At 34.9% G+C, this 19,793-nt stretch overlaps 3 protein-coding genes across 3 annotated transcripts; 2 read left to right on the forward strand and 1 right to left on the reverse strand.

The window, feature by feature from the left end:
• Positions 1–342: 342 nt before the first annotated feature.
• LOC130720005 (LEAF RUST 10 DISEASE-RESISTANCE LOCUS RECEPTOR-LIKE PROTEIN KINASE-like 2.5) lies at positions 343–5,494 on the forward strand. Its single transcript, XM_057570590.1, has 5 exons — positions 343–1,801; positions 2,039–2,074; positions 2,687–3,370; positions 4,163–4,198; positions 4,279–5,494. Exons 1-5 carry the CDS (start codon positions 1,075–1,077, stop codon positions 5,442–5,444), a joined length of 2,649 nt encoding a protein of 882 aa, XP_057426573.1. The 5' UTR covers positions 343–1,074; the 3' UTR covers positions 5,445–5,494.
• A 630-nt stretch (positions 5,495–6,124) lies between these two features.
• Positions 6,125–9,358, forward strand: LOC130718516 (probable leucine-rich repeat receptor-like protein kinase At1g68400). Its single transcript, XM_057569115.1, has 2 exons — positions 6,125–7,713; positions 8,524–9,358. Exons 1-2 carry the CDS (start codon positions 6,384–6,386, stop codon positions 9,180–9,182), a joined length of 1,989 nt encoding a protein of 662 aa, XP_057425098.1. The 5' UTR covers positions 6,125–6,383; the 3' UTR covers positions 9,183–9,358.
• Positions 9,359–10,185: 827 nt separating this feature from the next.
• LOC130718517 (glycosyltransferase BC10-like) lies at positions 10,186–12,987 on the reverse strand. The gene is made up of 2 exons (XM_057569116.1): positions 12,007–12,987; positions 10,186–11,010 (listed from the first exon to the last, which is right to left on the reverse strand). Exons 1-2 carry the CDS (start codon positions 12,562–12,564, stop codon positions 10,324–10,326), a joined length of 1,245 nt encoding a protein of 414 aa, XP_057425099.1. The 5' UTR covers positions 12,565–12,987; the 3' UTR covers positions 10,186–10,323.
• Between the last annotated feature and the right edge of the window lie 6,806 nt (positions 12,988–19,793).

Raw genomic sequence — 19,793 nt, forward strand, 5'->3', positions numbered from 1 at the left:
TCAATCCCCTAAGAGCGTTTGTAGGAAAAAGTCGCTAGTTAACCGCCACTAGTCGGCCAAATTGTTGTAGTGGTTGATAAGTGTCAATTTTACCTATATTTTAATATGACTTTTGAACTTTTTTTTTTTTGGTACATTGGAAAAATTTGATTTGTGGTATTTGTTTGAATTAAATGTTTGATTTATATTTCTATTTATCTCTCAAAATGTTAGTAGTATATATTTAGTTTTTGGTTAGATATTGTGTTAAATATGTTCAGATTGTACATCTAATCCTGAGTTTTTGATATAGGAATGGGATCAAGAAAATTCCAAGCCAAGGAGATCTAGTATTCAAGAAGAGGAAGGAATTTGCTTAGCCAAAATTCCTTAGCTAAGTGAATCCTAGGCATCATGCATTCAAGAGAAGCAAAAGGGAGCTAGCTTAGTGAAATGGCACAGGATGGAGCATTTTTTAAGAAGCTAAAACTCACTAAGCGATCAAGGTTTTCGTACTCATAAAGAAAGCTTTACTCGCAAAACGAGCTTTGCTTCCCCTTGCATCATTCAAAGCATCATATAAAAAGAAAAAACAGGGACTTTTGGAGATTATCATATAATTCAGGCTTAAACCAGAGTTAAGATGTTGGAATCTTGTAGTTTCAAAAGCTCAAGTCTTGCTGGTCGTCAAGGTTGTAGTGGTTCACTTCACCATGTCCCACTCCTTATTTTTTCCATGGCTAAGTCCTCAGTCTTCCACAGTCATTGTCGGGATGAACAAGTAGTGCCGTGTAGACTGGGCAAGATAACTAAGGAAGTCTCCACTATTGTTTCACTGACCACAAATTTCACTTGTTTTTCTCATGTAGCCTTTTTCCAAGTGAAGTGTAAACTGGCGTATCAAATGGTTCAAAACCATGATATATTATGGAAGTTAATTAGAAAACAAGCACAACACAGTTCTCGCTTGTGAATCATATTCTTAGTAGTTAGTCCTATAAGTCATTACCATTTCTCTATTCATAAAGCAGAATTTTTCTTATAATTCATTGCTTTTTTTCCAATATTGCCATTGGTTCCTTATATTCACCTAATATGACCTCCCTTTTCATTTGGGAATTTTCATTAATTTTCTCCCAGTTTCTGCTTCTTGGTTCAGCTGAACATGAAGAAGAAAAGTGTCCACCCTCTTTTGATTGTGGATATCTTGGCCAGATCAGCTTCCCTTTCACAACAGCACAATACCCACACTGTGGCACAGTGGCCATACATGGCTGTCATGATAAGAATCCATTCTCTAACAAAACCATCCAAGTAAACAACCATACACCATCAAGACAGTTTTTCGTTACAAACGTGGATCATACTACTATAACAGTCTCAGATTATGATCAACATGAGCGTTTGCATAACAAAGATTGCAGAACATTTGACAAAAATTTCACTCTTCCTCCTGCCTCTCCTTTAGCTTCTTATTATCTCAAATATAATATAACTATGTTCAGATGCAACCCTTCCCTTAGAGTACAAAACCTTCCAAAATTCTTTCATAACTATACAAAATGTTCTCATAGCAACATCTACTACGGCCTTCCAAATACTGAGAAACCTCGCGGCGGTTTCGAGTTGCCAACTACTATGGCACGGTGTTCAGCTGTTCAGGTTGCAGTAAAAGGCCAGCCTGATGGTGATGACCCGTTTGAATTCTTATCTTCTGATATGGTCATTGAAGTAGAAGTATCTCATGATTGTCGCAAGTGTATTAATTACCAAAAGGGCTATTGTCAACTTGACACTGAAGGAAAATTTTATTGTGCTCAAGGTATGTATACATGTGCAGCATATGCTTGAAGTTCAACTTTAATTTTTTGCTGTTGGGTTAAATTAATAATTGTTTGGGGGAAGAGAGGTAGTCTTGCCCTCATTTGACATTCTTCTGCAACTCTTCAATTATAAGGAAAAAGAATTGCGAAAGGTTGAATTATCAACTGTTTGATATGAATTAAAATGTGTATAATTTATTTGCTTTGCTTGCATTTCCCCCCTCTTCTGTGCCCAGATAAAAGCAGAAAGAAGATGCTGATAGTGGCAACAGGTACAGTCCAATGGATACAAACAGTTCAATTTTATCCTTTTTCTACTACCATAAAATAGTGATTATTGATTCTCTAAAAAGGGTTTGTGACTTCTCTTAATATATACATGTTATTAGTTTTTTTGTTATGCTAAACATTTTTCAAACATACTAAATAAATTATGCAGGGTAGTCATTGTTTTTTACCGCCACTAAATGTAATTTTTCCGTCGAATAATTAAAATCAAACTATCTTATAAAATCATGAATTAATTTAATCATTAACCCCTAAATTTTTATTAATCGATATATTAATGATTTCATATATTATGTCCAACAATGACTACCCTTTTATTATCAAAAGAAAAAAACAATGACTACCCTTTTCTTTATGTTCTTTCTTTGGGTCACAATCTATTTTTTTTTTGGAAGTGTTGACTCTTGCATGTTTAAGTATATTTTTCCACATTCACAGCTAGTGAAGTTGTGATGAATTTTCTCCCAAGACTTAGTCAAATAAGGCTGGTTGCGTGTAGAGACTAGAGAGTAAACACCTCTAAAGCCATTCTGACTTCTTCTCCCCTGTTTCACAAGTATGCTGCTGCTCCCAATAGCATTGATCTTGCAATGAAGACAGTAGTGTTGTTTGTGGGTGTTTTCTTCCTCCAACTGGTATGTGCCAGCAGCAAGTGTCCACCTACAATCAAGTGCGGTTATCTGGGAAACATCAACACCCTGACTGCGGCATCTTGGCGATTCATGGCTGCGACGACCATGACCCAACCGCCACAAAAATCATCAAGAACAACGATAAATGGTTTAATATTGCCAAGCTTGAAGACACAGTAATCACTGTTAGAGACAGTGAGCTCATCCTAACCTTGTCACTAAGAAGTTGCGGAATTTTCGACTACAAATCTATATTCAATGTTAGCACGCCTCTAGCTACTTCTCAGCTCGAAAATTCTGTGTTCTTCTTCAAATGCAACGACTCCATCGATCTCCGCCGCTACCACTCTGTTTCTACTAAAAGCGCCATATGTAACTACACTCATCCAGACATCGATGAGAGTGTTGTGGTGGCTGTCTCCGACTCCGATAACACTGAATCCAGACATCTTAAAGGATGTTCAAAGATGGTTCAGCTTCCAATGAGTGATGAGGTGGGTCACAAGCTTGAACCTGGTGACCTTTTTAACTTCGTTTCTGCGGATTTTGCTGTCCAAATTCAAGTGTCTCGGGATTGTTCTGCCTGCCGCCATCGTCATGGAGGCCGCTGCCGGCTTGACAACACCGGCAAATTTTACTGTGACCAAGGTATGTATATGCTTGCCCTGTGTATGAAGCTTAGATTGTAATAAAACCAATTGAATTTGCTTAAATTGAATCAACATTGATCTTTCCATAGATGTAATGACTTGTTCGAGAAATAATTGCATGTTTCTTCCAACAAATATATTTCCCGGAATTAGAACTTCCACTCTCATCCGTTTAGCTGTTTGTCATACTAGACAAATACATTGTTGGTAGAGGTAGGTTTAAGCTAAACAAAATAAAAATTATCAAACAAGTTTTAGTTTATCTATGTAAGTAAATAAAAGATTGGGTGGCACGACCAAACCCGCCTAAAACGAGCTAACTCATCCGCCCCTGGGTTGGATAATGCACCATGCCCCATTTTACAACAAGCTAGTGGGTTGACCCGAAAAAAATGATAAAATGGGACGACTTAGAAATGATAAGTGGGTTTGCCTCTTAGATCCAACGAGTGACATTTGTAGTGATTAAAAGTTACTGTTTCAACCTTAACCTTAGGTTAAAAATTCGATCATTAACAGTCGCACTCATGAAAAACTTTTGACGTTCATCACTATAGAGTCTGAATTGTCAGATTAAATTAGGTGAAAGAAAAATACTTCACCCAAAACTTGTGGAATATGGAGTAAATGGATCCCAACTCCATTTTCATTTTGTCTCAACTTTATTTGTCTCTAGGTAAAGCATAAGAATGTTGATAAAATAAGTATTTGTTTTTGTTTCAACTTTTTTGATGCATTGAGAAATATCTATGTATGAATTTGCAATTTATCATGATTTTCAAATTTGCAGGGAAATCTACAAAGACCAAACTTATAGTGATAGCAGGTATGCAGTAGATCTAGTTATGCTATTTTTCCTTGACTTATAAATGCATGTTTTGATTTATGTTATGATAACTTATGCAGTTGCATCTGTTGTTGGGGCACTATTAGTATTGATATTCCTCGCTTGGTCCTTTAGAAGACGTTATCTCAGCAAGCAGAACCCCGCTCACCAAATAATTGAGATGTTTTTGAAAAACCATGGTCGCCTTACCGCCATAAGATACAGTTATGCAGAGATAAAGAAAGCGACCAATTCCTTCAAAAACAAATTGGGTAAAGGAGGGTATGGGAGCGTTTACAAAGGGAAGTTACATGATGGAAGTCTTGTGGCAGTTAAAGTATTAAGTGATTCCAAAGGTAATGGTGAAGAATTTATCAATGAAGTTGCTAGCATCAGTGTCACTTCTCATGTTAACATTGTGACTTTATTGGGGTTCTGTCTGGAAGGTTCTAAAAGAGCTTTGATATATGAGTACATGCCTAATGGATCACTTGAGAAGTTCATATATGAAAGCAAAGATCCAACCAAGCTCAATCTTCTATTGAGTTGCAAAGCCATCTACAATATTGCAATTGGTGTTGCACGAGGACTAGAGTACTTGCATCGAGGTTGCAATAGTAGAATCTTGCACTTTGATATAAAACCTCACAATATATTGCTAGATGAGGATTTTTGTCCCAAGATTTCCGATTTTGGCCTAGCAAAAGTATGTGAAACAAAAGAAAGTATTATATCCTTATTGGGTACCAGGGGAACTGCAGGGTACATTGCTCCTGAGTTGTTCTCTAGAAATTTCGGCGGAGTCTCCCATAAATCTGATGTTTACAGCTACGGGATGATGGTTTTAGAAATGGTCGGGGGAAAACAGAATATCAATGTTGAAGAAGCTCAATGCTCAAGTGAAATATACTTTCCACAATGGATTTACAAGCGTCTTGAACTGAAACAAGACCCTGGACTAAGATGCATCAGAAATGAAAATGACAAAGAAATGATTCGAAAGGTGATTATAGTAAGCTTATGGTGCATACAAACCGACCCCTCACATAGACCAGCAATGAGTGAAGTGGTGGATATGTTGGAATCGAGCTTGCAATCCTTGCAAATACCACCAAAACCTTACCTCTCTTCACCTCCCAGATCCCCACCTAGATCATCAGATTTCAACACTCAGACATCTCAGGCTTTCTCTACTTTTGATGGTATTGATAGAATGCAACAATTTTCTGAATTGAACAAAATTTAATCTGTATTATGAATGCTATGCACATATATATAATTGGAATCATTCACAAATATCTATTGTGAGATCTATATATCTATAGTTTGTATAAGAACCATTCTCTTTACGTTTGTTTTCCAGTTTAGGCCTCCCAAACTCAAAACGACATTTACTCAACTAACTTTCAATTTCAAACCAACTTTCATCTCAACTCACCGAATTGTCACTACTACATTCATCCAACCTACTTTTAAGCCAAAACTTTATTTTGAAATAAAAGTATTCAAACATAAATCACATTACAACCAAAAGTGTGTTTGGAAAATCTTAATGGATCTACATCTATGTGTGATCCACATCTAGTAGAAGCAACAAATAGTTGCTTTTGAAAAGATGGATTCACATCTAGTGGTGGTAGAATTGAAACCAAACTTGCACCAACTCACTTTGATCTAACTCGTGTTTTGCAAACTCACATTCATTCATATATTCTGTTTCGTAAACTGAAATTCAAACACTCTTTAAGTAAGTAATGTACCCTATATCTTATTTATAAAGGTTATCTAATTACCTGTAAACTGAAATTCAAACACTCTTTAAGTAAGTAATGTACCCTATATCTTATTTATAAAGGTTATCTAATTACCTATGAGAACCATGGCAAGGATAGAATAGTCTTTCCATTAAACCTAGCAGTAAAATGCTGTGGATTATGGTCTATTGAGTGTTGAGGTGCAGCAACTTGTCAGCACAAACAATCCACCAATAGCAAGTCACATTCATTAACTCAGCATGCTTTTCAGTTTACCATCCCTAACTAAAAATTTAATTACCATACCGTTAACCCCTTCCATTTCTCATTAATTACAAACCTCACCCTATACATTCACACACAACCACGCTCCAACGTTAGTATTTCACTTCTTCTTCTTCTTCTTCCTCTCTCTCTTTCTCTCTGCAACAATGTCTGCAAAACCCTCTCACCTCATTGCTTCTGTTACTACACTTCTCCATTTCCTTCTCCTTGTTCAATGTTCCACCAACCCAGATTTCGAACCACTCATGGCTTTCAAAACCGCTTCAGACACAAACAAAACTCTCACATCTTGGAACACCACCACCAACCCATGCACATGGCACGGTGTCTCCTGCGTCGGAGACCGAGTCACGCGACTCGTTCTCGAAAATCTCCACCTCCAAGGCTCCATCGACCCGTTAACCGCTTTAACTCACCTCCGAGTCCTCAGCCTCAAAGGAAACCGCTTCTCCGGTCCACTTCCCACCACTCTCTCAAACTTAGCCTCTCTCAAGCTTCTCTTCCTGTCTCACAACGAATTCTCCGGCGAGTTCCCGGCGAGTCTGACGTCACTCTTCCGCTTGTACCGTCTCGATCTGTCTCACAACAACTTCTCCGGCGAGATTCCGGCGACGGTAAGCCGCTTGACCCACCTCCTCACTCTCCATCTCGACGAGAATCAATTCTCCGGCAACATTCCCAACATCAACCTCCCAGCGTTGCAGGACTTCAACGTCTCCGGTAACCGCCTCTCCGGCGAGATTCCAAACACCTTATCGGGTTTCCCCAAGTCCTCATTCGGGCTAAACCCGTCTCTCTGTGGAGCTCCGGTGGAGCAATGCGCGGTGGAACCGAGAAAACCCGGATCCCAAGGCACCATTGCTTCGCCGTTAGTCCCAAGCGGCGCCGTTCCGACCACCGTGTCATCTTCGCCGAGCGCAATGCCAAAGTCACCACCGTTAACTGGAAGCCATTCGAGGATAAGCCCGGTGGCTTTGATAGCGATTATAGTGGGTGACATTGTGGTTCTCTGCATAGTGTGTGTGCTTCTGTATTGCTATTTCTGGAGAAGCTACTCTGCTAAATCGAAAGAAGGAAAAGGGTCGAAGCTTTTTGAGAGTGAGAAGATTGTTTTCTCATCTAGTCCTTACCCTGCTCAAGCAGGATTTGAGAGGGGTCGAATGGTGTTCTTTGATGGGGAGAATCAGAAGAGGTTTGAGCTGGAGGATTTGCTGCGAGCTTCTGCGGAAATGCTGGGGAAAGGTGGGTTTGGAACGGCGTACAAAGCGGTGCTTGATGATGGTAATGTTGTTGCTGTCAAGAGGCTGAAAGATGCTCAGGTTGCAGGGAAGAGGGAGTTTGAGCAGAATATGGAGGTTCTGGGAAGGTTAAGGCACCCCAACATTGTTAGCTTGAGGGCTTACTATTTTGCAAGGGATGAGAAGCTTCTGGTCTATGATTACATGCCAAATGCTAGTTTGTTCTGGCTTCTTCATGGTAAGTTCATGTTTTTTCTATCACACCATCATTTTCTATTTCAAAGATAGGAGTTACATGTGCAATTGTGCATTCATTATGATGCTCCTTCAAAAATTGAAGTTGGATTGTTGTTAACCATTTGATTTGGATGATTTCTTTATGTTCCTTTATCAAAATAGCATCTCCTTCCTTCAAACCCATATTTTTAATACAAATTTGCCAATTCAGTGGACCCCATATTTTTCATTGCATAATCATAATTACTGCTGGGAATTGGACAAATGTTTGGACCCATATTTTTCATTATAGAAAAGAACAACACAAGTAGTATTTCACTTTATGCTCTTTTTCTGAGCAACATTTGGCCTTTTGCTTTTTAATCCTTTACCAGTTCCATAATGAATATGACCAGAAAGTGCAAACAAGGCTCCCACTCTTTATTGAAAATTTGGAGCCTTTCTTCTGTGGGTGTCAAATGGGTTTTCCAAAAAAATTGACCAACTTGGTGATGTAAAGCTCTAGGGCTGTAGACCTATTTTATGCATTAGTGTGTATTTGGATTTCCTGCTAATTCACATGGAAGCGAAGTGAACGTGTTAAAATTTTGCTTCCCCAATCCACGTTAAATTCAATATGACAAATCGTAGCTTCTCAGCTAGTGTTTTGAAGACCGTCTTAGCTTGCATCTTTACTTAGCATTTTTGCAATAGACTGATTTCACAAGTCGAATTTGTGATCACAAAGTAATGTGCTACCAATCTGAGGGTGTGAAGTAGGTTACTATACAAAACTAGATAGTTGAATTGATGTGTTTCAATTTTGATACAGGGAACCGAGGACCAGGAAGAACCCCATTGGACTGGACCACAAGGCTGAAGATAGCAGCAGGAGCGGCACGAGGCGTGGCCTTTATCCACAGTTCGTGCAAGTCCCTTGGGCTTACCCACGGTAACATCAAATCCACCAACATTCTCATTGACAAGCAGGGAAACCCACGGGTTTCTGATTTTGGGCTCTCCATCTTGACGGGCCCAGGCCCATCAGGCGGGAGATCCAACGGCTACCGTGCGCCGGAGGCATCGGACGGTAGGAAACAATCTCATAGGTCTGACGTGTACTCATTTGGGGTTCTCTTGCTGGAGTTGCTGACAGGGAAGTGTCCCTCCACCTCGGATGGTGGTGGTGGGGCGGTGGACCTGCCGAGGTGGGTCCAGTCAGTGGTGAGGGAGGAGTGGACGGCTGAGGTGTTTGATTTGGAGCTGATGAGGTATAAGGATATTGAGGAGGACATGGTGGGGCTGCTTCAGATTGCTATGGCTTGCACTGCGCCTGCACCTGATCAACGGCCTAGGATGAGCCACGTGGTCAAGATGATTGATGAGTTGCGTGGGGTCGAGGCGTCACCTTGTCATGACACGTGTGACTCCGTGTCTGAGTCACCCTCAATTTCTGAAGACACACCTGTGGTTGAACTCACTAGGCAGTAGTTTAACTTAGCTTTGATTCTCATTAGGTATGGTAGTATTATAAATCAGATTATTAGGGTTTTGTTTTTGTCAAATTTTGGTCTTATATTCCTTGCTTGATGATCCTGTATTCCTGTGCCTATTTTTCTGAATGCTGAGTTAATTTTTAATTTAAGTTTTTTAACTAATTAAAGTAACAAGAAATGATGTTTAGTGAGCTATAATGAGGCTGTGATTGAAGGTAAAAAGTGCCTTTCTTTCTCAATTTTGTTGACTAGCACTGTTTATTTGTTTTGGCATCCGTTGGTAAAGAAGATATTGAATTGGGCCAGTTTTTTTTGTTCAAAGAATTGGGCCAGTTTAAAATGGTTGACTTGTTCTGAAACGGGTTTCTACCAAAAAAAAAGTATGTCTAGTTTCATTTGTAAAATTTGACTTGATTGGAATTTTTGGTGCCATATTTTACCACGAAAAGTAGGCATGTCCATCGGCCGGTTTTGGTTAGATTCAGGCCAAACAAATCCCACCCGAAACAACAATCTGACCGATCCTTCGAAATGCAGCTCATGGCGCTGACATTATAGTCTTAGGGTTATAAACGGTGAAGAAATAGAGGCGAAGAGGGTGAGGCATTCTAGCTTCTCAGTCTTTTAGAGTTTCCCTCATATTGGGCCTGTTTGCAAGTTGCTCATTAGACTCAAGTTTGTCAGGGTTGGTTTGAAATCAGTTTCTTGGACACCCCTTTAAGAAGTATGGAACACTATAACTTCCTTTATCAATGTAGAAGCATTCAATTTCATTCAATAACTTAAACTGTTGAGTATGTTGGTTAATGATACGGTACATGATAAATGTTATTGACACTCACTTAAACACTATTTCCAACACTCTTTTATTAGTTAAAACTCATGTATGGTCTACAAAATTATATGGGTTAATTCTAATTTATGTTCATGACAAATTAGACTATTTTTAATGGTTTGGGATAGTTGATTATTGCTACAAATATAAGAGACTAGCCCAGTAGAAAATGAAATCCAATGAGTCAAATTAGACTATATTGATGAAAAAGAGTCTGTACTCTATACCATATAAGGCTAATGAAAAAAAGTCTATACTCTATACCAGATAATAGAAAAACTTGCAAGAAGAAAAAAATGAATTAAATGGTAGGTTGTAGTGATAAGCTTCTGTTTTTGTGCCTATGGTGGTACTCAAAATGCATGACCTCTGGTGCAATCTTAACAAGCCTGGACAGAGTACTAGGCAAGAACTTCCTAGCAAAAAGATAGCAAACATTGCTGCTTTTCCCATTATACTTGCACCTCTTGCTCCTTAACCTCTCCAAGAACTCAACAGTCACATCAGACCTAGTAAAAGAAGCAGGGTGGGGTCCACCCCTTGACCAGTCAACCCAAGTCAAGCTCCTATTTGAGTTCCTCTCCCCAAACATGATGTTCACAAACGTTGGCAAGTAATGTTCATCAGCATAGCATGAACCTTTGCAGTACTGTTGAAAAACTGGGAAGTATGTTCTGTCAGAAACCACTTCAACTGCGAGTTCTCTGTCCATTTCAAACCACTGGAACCCTTTTCTCCACTGCCAGAGGCTGATTTCAGGTAACATTTGGATGCTGTAGCGGCCACGACCAACTGGGCTAGGATCATCAAAGGCCATGACATAGTTTTGGGTGGAGTTTATTAAATAAGAGTAGATGGTTGTGAAGTTGAAGAGTGGAATGCAGGATTCTGAAACAAGAACAAATCGTTGGTTTGAAATGTCAAGGAGTGCATTTGCTAGCAAGCGACGCTCTGCTTCAATCATGTTGGGATTGCCCCATTCCACTTCCTGCATTACCAAATGAAGAGTACTTAGTCATCATGGTTTCTTTCTATATTGAAACAAATTGTTGTAGTTAGTAATTAGAAATATATGACCTAATCAGAAACAAATGGTACACAAAAATTGAACTGAGACTTGCCAAATTATTCTGCTTAAAAGTGACTAGTCAAAATATGAATACCAAAACAAAAAAAGTGACAATTTTGTTTCTCTACTCAAACCCTTATGTCATATCTCAACAATCATTTAAATTTACACTGAATGTCTTACTTCTAACATTTTAAAATTATTTTATACTCAACTAGAGTGAATGTAGTAAACTTGGTGCCTAAAAATTTTGTGTGCACTGACTCACTGAAATAAATGCTACAAGATCTAAATTGACCGACATTTTAGTTTATCAAATCTAATTAGACTAACTTAACCAACAATTGCAAGTATGTTTGACTACACATTCACTCACATTTCCATGACAACAAAAACTTAAAACACAGTTTACAATGCATATAGGGTGAAAGCTTCCTCATCCAACTTTAACTTTTATTTCAACTAGAATGCAAACAGGCAATTACATATTAAGATACTCTTGAAGGTATTTACTTCTTTCATGGACAAACTTCCTAATAGAAAAATCTTTCAAGGACCAAGATGATCATTCACTCCTTAAAACTATCATAAAATTCAAACATTTGAATAAGAAATTCTTATCAGAAGTTTATCCTAGCACAATATGCCTCTGTTCTGTTTTGTGTTTTATTTCACTCTCCCCCTTTTCCTCTTTACTAAGGCTTTTCTTTATTTGTTCTCTCTATCAAGCAATTTGCACAGCCACAAATACCACAAGAGGTTTCCATAGGACTATATAGTATATGTACCCTATGCTTTGTTTCAATTATCCAAGCAATAATCATTTTCATTATGCAGTTTAAGGAAACAGAACAATGCTATAAATATAATCAATGTAATGTAACCAGAAACTGAAGAATTGAGAAACTAACTGACCTGACTGGGAACTCTCCGACCGTGAAACACTGACTTCTCCGGGTATGTTCCATTATGAGATGGATTGGCATGCACGTAAATGGAGTAATACCCTTCATGCCCTTTGAAGAATTGCTCCCACAAAGGTGCTAGAAACACAGGACCCCTTGTCAAAAACATGAAAGCAACTTTAGGAACACGATCAAACGGGTACTCATTGATCTTCGCAGTCATCGAAGCTCTCCACATCAATTCCTCCTCATTCATATCATGCATAACAACACCAGGAGGCTTAAGAAACTCCTTCAATCCCACACGGCTGTGATTAGAAACTGCTGGCTTTTCAATTGGCGGCGGCGGTGGTGGTGATAGAGGCGGGGCTCGAGGTAAGGCGGAGAGCGAGAACTGAGTGAATTGTAGGCTAAAGATGCAGTCCTTCAGATAGAAACTGAAGATAACTCCAAGGGTTAGACCAAATACCAAGATTAGAATATAGGATAGGAGATGAAGAAAGTGGAATTGAATGTTGCAGAGTTTAGAAACAGAGTTTAATGGGTATTGAGTATTTGAGGCCTTCATTTTTGGAGAGACAACAATGAAACTTTTACTGTTAATGCTTGTAATGTTGGGCTATAGAGTAATCAGAAAAATATGCAATAAAACAATTGAAACTGATGATAAAGAAAACTAGAAAGAGATAGAGAAAAAGCAGATGAAAAAGGCTATCTCCTTTGGATCAAATTTATGGCACTATGAGACCCATCAACAGGTGTTGATGGCTTTGAAGAGTGAAGAATGAAGAATAGGAAGGAGGGTCTTCTGTTTCTGGCTTTATTGTATTTGCGCTTTGGTTTTTCCTCCGTTAGAAGTAACGAAAGCTTCTTCAGAAAAGCTGAACTAGGCCAACTGTTATGGCTGGTTTTGCAAACCTGTTGTATTTACAAATTGTTAACATATGCATTCCGTTACAAGAGAGTAGAAATCAATGAATATAAAACATATATATCACCAAGAAATTGGAACTTGGAAGGAATTATAGCAAATAATCAAGTGTTGACCCCTAGGGTACCGGTCACAGCACTAAAAAAATATCTATTTGAACATTTAGGTTGAGAGTTTGATTCTTACAAGTCGCACTTTTGACCAACATTTACCCTTTACCATACTCATACTCGTGGCGGAATTGCGAGAATAATTTAACACATAAAAAACAATTAAGCGTTGAAAATTAAAAGAAAATAAAAATTCAGGTTGTCTCTTGTTTGTTATTATTACCTGGTGACATCTGTTGGTGGCAGGCGCAGTGAAACAACAAAACGACGCGGACGTTGTGTGTGTGGAATTTCTCAAATTCAAAACGGCTGTATAGAACCAGTTACGTAGCCGCCACCCACAAGGCTTTTCCACGCGTCTGTTTCTTCCTTGTTTTGGTCACTTTGCCTTTTGATACCGACTCGAATAGGTTTGTCTCAATAGATGATAAGTGTGGCTTAAATAAAAAATTTAGGATATATAGAGTGAATTAATTGTGTGATTTTGTTTCTACATTTATAAGATTACTTCTTTTGTTAATCTATAATCGTGATCTTTTTTTTTGTATCGTGATCCTTAGAATAAAAGATAATAGGATATAATGAAATGGTATCTTTTTTTGCCATCAATATATATATGAAAATAATGTTTCCTTCTAGAAGCCTATGCCACATGGCACCCCAAAATTCTTCCAGTTTCCCTCCAAGAAAAAAAAATCCTTCCTTTTTTTTTCCAACATAAAACCACATGACTCACATAATTATTGATATCTAATTTAATTTTCAGTTTTCTTTGATAAACATAAAATAGAAACAATTACAAAACACATGCCTAACATTCAAAAAATTAAACAATAGGGATTGAAAACAATTTTTTTATTTTTTTATTAAACAATACGGATTCAAAAAAAAAATTTAGGAATGAAACACATGCCTAACATACAAAACCCAGATTCTTTTTTATTAATTTTTATTACATCAAATCTATAAATATTAACCCAGCTTTTTTTTTATACAAAATAACTACAACACAGCTGTTAAAATAAAAATCTCATGATGTTTTAACAGTATAAATAAATAGTGCAAAATTATAAGTTCAACCCCATGTTTAACACTATTTATTTGCAAACAAAATAAAACACAGCTTTTAAAATAATACCAAAGAAAAGATGATTTGCAATACAAGTATATTAAAAAAATTCATTCAAATAATTTTAAAAAAAATTCTATTTAAAAAAAATCTATTGTTTTTTTTAATTTAAACAGCCATTGTTAATTCGGTCAAAATCATAAAGTTTGTACATAAATTATAAATGTTTTCCTATTTTTAATAACCATCAATCCTAAAATGGCACATGGCACCTCCAAAGTTATCCATTTTCCCTCCAAGAAAAAAAACCAATCTACTTTTTTGTCACAACATTCAATCATAACTCACCTTAATTATTGTGGTCTAATTTATTACATTTTAATTTTCAGTTTTCTTTTATAACCATAATTTTGAAAACATTGCAAAAATAATGCCTAACACTCATCGAATTAAATAATACGAAAATAAAGATTTGAAAATAATAATTGCATAAGGTCTTAAAAACTGATATTTACGAAAAAAAAATAGCATGAAATCCAGATTTGTTTTTACAGATATTATCAAAAAACAAAAATATTAAAATAATAATTCATTAATTTAAAAAATAAAGATATATTAATGAAAAAAAATATTGACATTCATATGTCGTTTTTTATATATATTAAAATACAGCTATATTAAAAAAAGTCATTCAAATTTAAATTTTTTTCCTATTTTAAACAACCATTAAAACAATCATTATTAGGTTTCTCCATACTCATTATTAAGTTTCTCCAATCACTACATAAATTTCAAATTTTTTCCTATTTTAAACAACCATTAATGCACGTTCAAAAAAAAACGTTAATGCTAAAATTGATTGAATTATATGAAATTAAGAATTTGAACATTTTAATTGAATAAGGTCTTAAAAAAACTGATATTTACGAAAAAAAAATAGCATGAAATCCAGATTTGTTTTTACAAATATTATCAAAAAAAATATTAAAATAATAATTCATTAATTTAAAAAATAAACATATATTAATGAAAAAATATTGACATTCATATGTCGTTTTTTATATATATTAAAATACAGCTATATTAAAAAAAGTCATTCAAATTTCAATTTTTTTTCCTATTTTAAACAACCATTAAAACAATCATTATTAGGTTTCTCCATACTCATTATTAAGTTTCTCCAATCACAACATAAATTTCAAATTTTTTTCTATTTTAAACAACCATTAATGCACGTTAAAAAAAACGTTAATGCTAAAATTGATTGAATAGCTTTTAAAAATAATAATTGAATATTGTAATAAAATATTAAATAAATAATGAAAAGATATAAATTATACATTTAAAAATTATATGAAATTAAGGATTTGAACATTATAATTGAATAATGTTTTAAAAAAAATGATATTAACGAAATTGACATGATCCTCCTGGATGCTAAGGTTTATTTACAAACAAATTCATGTCCTTGCGGTTTTTTAGATATGAGCATGTTGATCTGTTTTCAAAAAAAAAAAAATAATCTTTCATCCATATTTTTTTTAACGAAAATCCAACAATTTCCAGGGTGACAAGATTCAGGCTATAGTGTGGAGCAGCCACGCTGTAAAATTTGAGTCAGCCTTAAAAGAGGGGGTGTGCTATGAAATTGTCATTCTCAGCGTCGCTATCAATAATTACAAATAGACACCTTGCACTCATCCATGCAGGTTGTATTTCAAGTTGCAAACTGAAGTGAAACCTATAGAAGCTCGAAAAATTCCCTATTATGGATTTAGCTTCGCACCATATGGTTCAATATTTGAAAATCTTAAAGAGGACGAGGAATTGATCGGTATGTGTAAAAAGTATTTGTATTTTTTAAATAAATATAGAGATCATCACTTTTAATATTTTGATGCAGACGCCATAGGTGTTGTCGTAGCCAAATGATAGCTATCAGACTTCAAGAAAGAATTTACTACAGTCAGTCAACTATATTGTTGTTGATTTGGATGCTCTAGAGTAAGTATTATATTTAAAATTTCCTTCAATTTTTTAAATTTAAACACTATCTATTCATTTTATCAATTAAATTATAGCGCAAGTGAAATCCTAAGGTGTACACTGTGGGAAGATTTTGCTCAACAATTTTTACAATATGTTGCTGAAGGACACGATGGTCCAGTGGTTCTTATTCTGCAGTTGGCTAAAATGAAAATGTACAAAGGTACTGACATATATTACCAAAAAATTTGTATTTTATTTATTATTAAATACTTGGGTGTGTAGGATTATATCTTCCAAGGCGAGTCTTCAGCCATTGACAATTATATGTTGCTCTATCTAGAGTAAAAAACAAACAAGGGCTACGGATCCTAATAGAAAATCATGATGATCTACCTTATGACAAAACAATTCATGTTGTGTACGAGAGAGTATTTTCAAATATAACTCTATAAGGTATGGTTTATAGAGTACTATAGATTCATTTACATTCGGTATTATAAATAATTTATGTGTTAATATGTTAATTCTAACATGTAAAATATTTTTGGGTGTTTAGGTGGGTTGTATATTATATTTTTTCATGCATTATCTGAGTTTAATAGGTTCAGGGAAGGAAGAACAACCGTAAGTAATAACGTACATGATTCTTTGTATTATAGTCATATAGTTTTTTTTTTATAGACAAATGTTAGTGGTTAGTTGTTAGTAAGTTAGAAAATCCCTTCAAATTTCCCTTCCAGGATTCGAACCTTGGACCTTCCCCTCCCCAACCCTTATGTCCCCTAACTCTTACCACTTGAGCTAACTCTCGGTGACATTATAGGCATATAGTATTCTATGAAAATAGTATTGATTGTTCTTTTTACTAAATAAATATTACAAAATTCACTTAATTATATTGGATGTGAATTTATGTAGGTCAAGAAAGCATGCACGAAGCAACAAGGGATTTGTGTCATAAGATTCTGGATCGTTGTCTTATGTGCAGTTCATGTTTTACACCGCAATTCCGCTCCTTACTGTTCTTTATGAATGAAGACCATTGTTAATCTTTTTTAGTATTACACAATAATCTAACCATTGGTTTCATCAGCCTTTCAATTTCCACTTCAAGACTTTAGACATTACGCTCGAGTACATTTATGTATGCCTGTTTACAGTATCTATCATTCAGATTGAGTGCTTTTATTGAAGGAAAACAAATTGAAAATAAGAACTCATTGAACTAAAAATAAAGAAATAGAAAGATCACCTGTTTTACTGCTCTTGAACTTGCACCAGAAACTCAATTCTTGATCATCCTTTTCTGCCTCCTATCAACAGTATTTTCCACCATGTCCTCAAGAGCCATCATTTTCCTTCCATGTTTTTTGTATATTAGACACATCATAGGTGGAGGAAGTGAAACTTGGTTAAAAGCATAAATAAAAAATTGAGCGAATCACAGCCATTCAACAGGCTGCTTAAGGTTGTTCATATTTTATAAGCACAAAATGAATGAAATAAAGAAAACGCATGAAAGTAAGAAGCATGAAGAAATTAAGAAGACAAATTGAACTGTTGGAGAAAAAGAGATGGACATGGCGTAATCATTCTCTCTTTTTTCCAAGTCTTTTGGGTCTCACCAAATATAAACCAAGCAATACATTTTTTTTGGGTAAGCAAAATTCTATTGAAACAAAACCAGTTCCAAGCTAGAGAATCCATGGAAGAAAGAAATGGTGCAGGTTTTGGGGCTGATGAATTTTACGATTGAGAGAAACATAGGGTAAAAATGTCGATTCTGGAAAATACTGATGGAAGATAAAAGGATGAGCTTTTTGGGGCCATTTTGTAATGTGAGAGAGAAATCATAATGAAAAAAAAAATGTTCAGATAAAATAAAATACATTTTTTTTGAATGGAAAAAGAACATTAAAACAGGGACGAAGGTTGTTGAACGACTATAGACAAGATATAATTGAATTGAATTGTCTTATTTTTTTAAAAGAAATTTGGTGGTCAATGAGTCAATCTATCTAAGATTTAAGAATTTAATTTCAAAAAAACATTTGGCATCCTTAATATTATATCTTCTACCTTTCGAAATAAAATTATCTCTCACTTATTAATTTAACAAAAAAAAGTTATTCCTCTTATATTTTATTTCACAACTTTATAGTTTTAAATTCAAATGAATTAAAAACAGATTTTGACTTTAAACGTTGAGTGAATTTAAGTATTTTAAAAAAATTCTTAATTTCTTTCATAATTAATTAACTAAAATTTTAGGTTAACTAATACAAAATATTCACTATTAAGAATATATATTTGAACCATTTGTTAAAAACATATTTACTAAAAAGATAAAAAAACATTATAAATATGGTTAAATGGTTAAGTATGTATGCCAAAATTTAAGTAAATAAATACTTCAGTTTGGTTTGGATCGGTTCGATTTTGAACATGGGAAGAAAATATCGATTTTTGCGGTTTTCGGTTTTTTTAGTTTTGATTTTTTTGGATCGGTTTGAGCGATTTTAATTGGTTTGGTTCCGTTATGAACATCCCTATTTCATGATTTTAATTATATATTGTTCACCCCTTTTTTAAATCATGAATGGGAAAGACGGAAATCCTTCCATTTATCTGCTTGGATTGATAAAATGGATTTTTGCTCCATCGTCCCTGGTAGCCGGTGGTTACCAAAGGTATGATCAAAGAATCAAAGACAACTTTTCAAAAAAAAAGAGCCAAAGACAAAAGACTAAAAAGGGGAACGGGTTCAAACTTAAAAGTAATAGTCACGTGAGACTTTATTCAAAAATAAGAGAAGTCTTTGGATCTAAATAATTTTGGTAAATTATATATTATTTTGGTTTATTTAATTTGGGGATTTATTCCTATGATTTGATTTGCGTTTTATTAGAAGTGGGGTTTATTTTTTTTATTACATATTGATTTCTCTTTGAAATTAAATTTTTGAATCAAAATATATATTATTATTATTATTTATATTGTTATTATAAATAGAAATATTGATACGAAAAATGATCAATCGAATATTAATAATTAGACATGTATTAAAAAATTAAAAATACTGATTTAATTTAATGTATATACAAAAATTTTAGTGAATCTAAGTCTTATAAGTTAAAAAATTTGATTTTTTTATATTTAAATAAGTAAAAATTTATGGTAGATTAATACACAATTATCAATATTAAGAACATATAGTTGAAACAATTATTAAAATATATTTACTAAAAAGATACAAAATATAATATTACACGAAATTTAAATTGTAAATAACAAAAGTCACCCGTGCAGGGCACGGGTAATTCCGCTAGTTCTATTTGAAACTTATTTCTTTCGATTCTAATCGTTTTTTCTTTTTCTTTTTCTTTTTTTCTTTTGGGGTCAATCCATTACATCTACTTTGAACGAGTCGAAGAGGTTTCAACTGTTGGGTCGGTATCTGTGGTCCTTAAAGAAGAGAAGATATTAGGTTAAAAAGACGGCACCTACAAAGAAGGCACCTTGTCCACGCACAGGGAAGCATATTATACCCTATCAAACATACCAACGTGTTGAATTGAATTGAATTGAATTGATTCAAGTGAATTAATGCTCAAGAATAATGAAAAAGGGTAGCGTTTTTTAGTAAATTAGGAGAGTTTTAAGATTTGGTATGCAATTTTTTTTAGAATATTATATGC

This window comes from Lotus japonicus, chromosome 5 (genome assembly GCF_012489685.1).
Source record: "Lotus japonicus ecotype B-129 chromosome 5, LjGifu_v1.2".
Classification (NCBI taxonomy): domain Eukaryota; kingdom Viridiplantae; phylum Streptophyta; class Magnoliopsida; order Fabales; family Fabaceae; genus Lotus; species Lotus japonicus.

Coding starts and splice junctions, on each gene's coding strand:
- LOC130720005 (XM_057570590.1), top strand. CDS start 1,075: ATGACCTCCCTTTTCATTTGGGAATTTTCATTAATTTTCTCCCAGTTT. Junction 1,802..2,038: donor AAAATTTTATTGTGCTCAAG/GTATGTATACAT, acceptor TTCTGTGCCCAG/ATAAAAGCAGAAAGAAGATG. Junction 4,199..4,278: donor CAAACTTATAGTGATAGCAG/GTATGCAGTAGA, acceptor TAACTTATGCAG/TTGCATCTGTTGTTGGGGCA.
- LOC130718516 (XM_057569115.1), top strand. CDS start 6,384: ATGTCTGCAAAACCCTCTCACCTCATTGCTTCTGTTACTACACTTCTC. Junction 7,714..8,523: donor TTTGTTCTGGCTTCTTCATG/GTAAGTTCATGT, acceptor ATTTTGATACAG/GGAACCGAGGACCAGGAAGA.
- LOC130718517 (XM_057569116.1), bottom strand. CDS start 12,564: ATGAAGGCCTCAAATACTCAATACCCATTAAACTCTGTTTCTAAACTC. Junction 11,011..12,006: donor GTCGGAGAGTTCCCAGTCAG/GTCAGTTAGTTT, acceptor TTGGTAATGCAG/GAAGTGGAATGGGGCAATCC.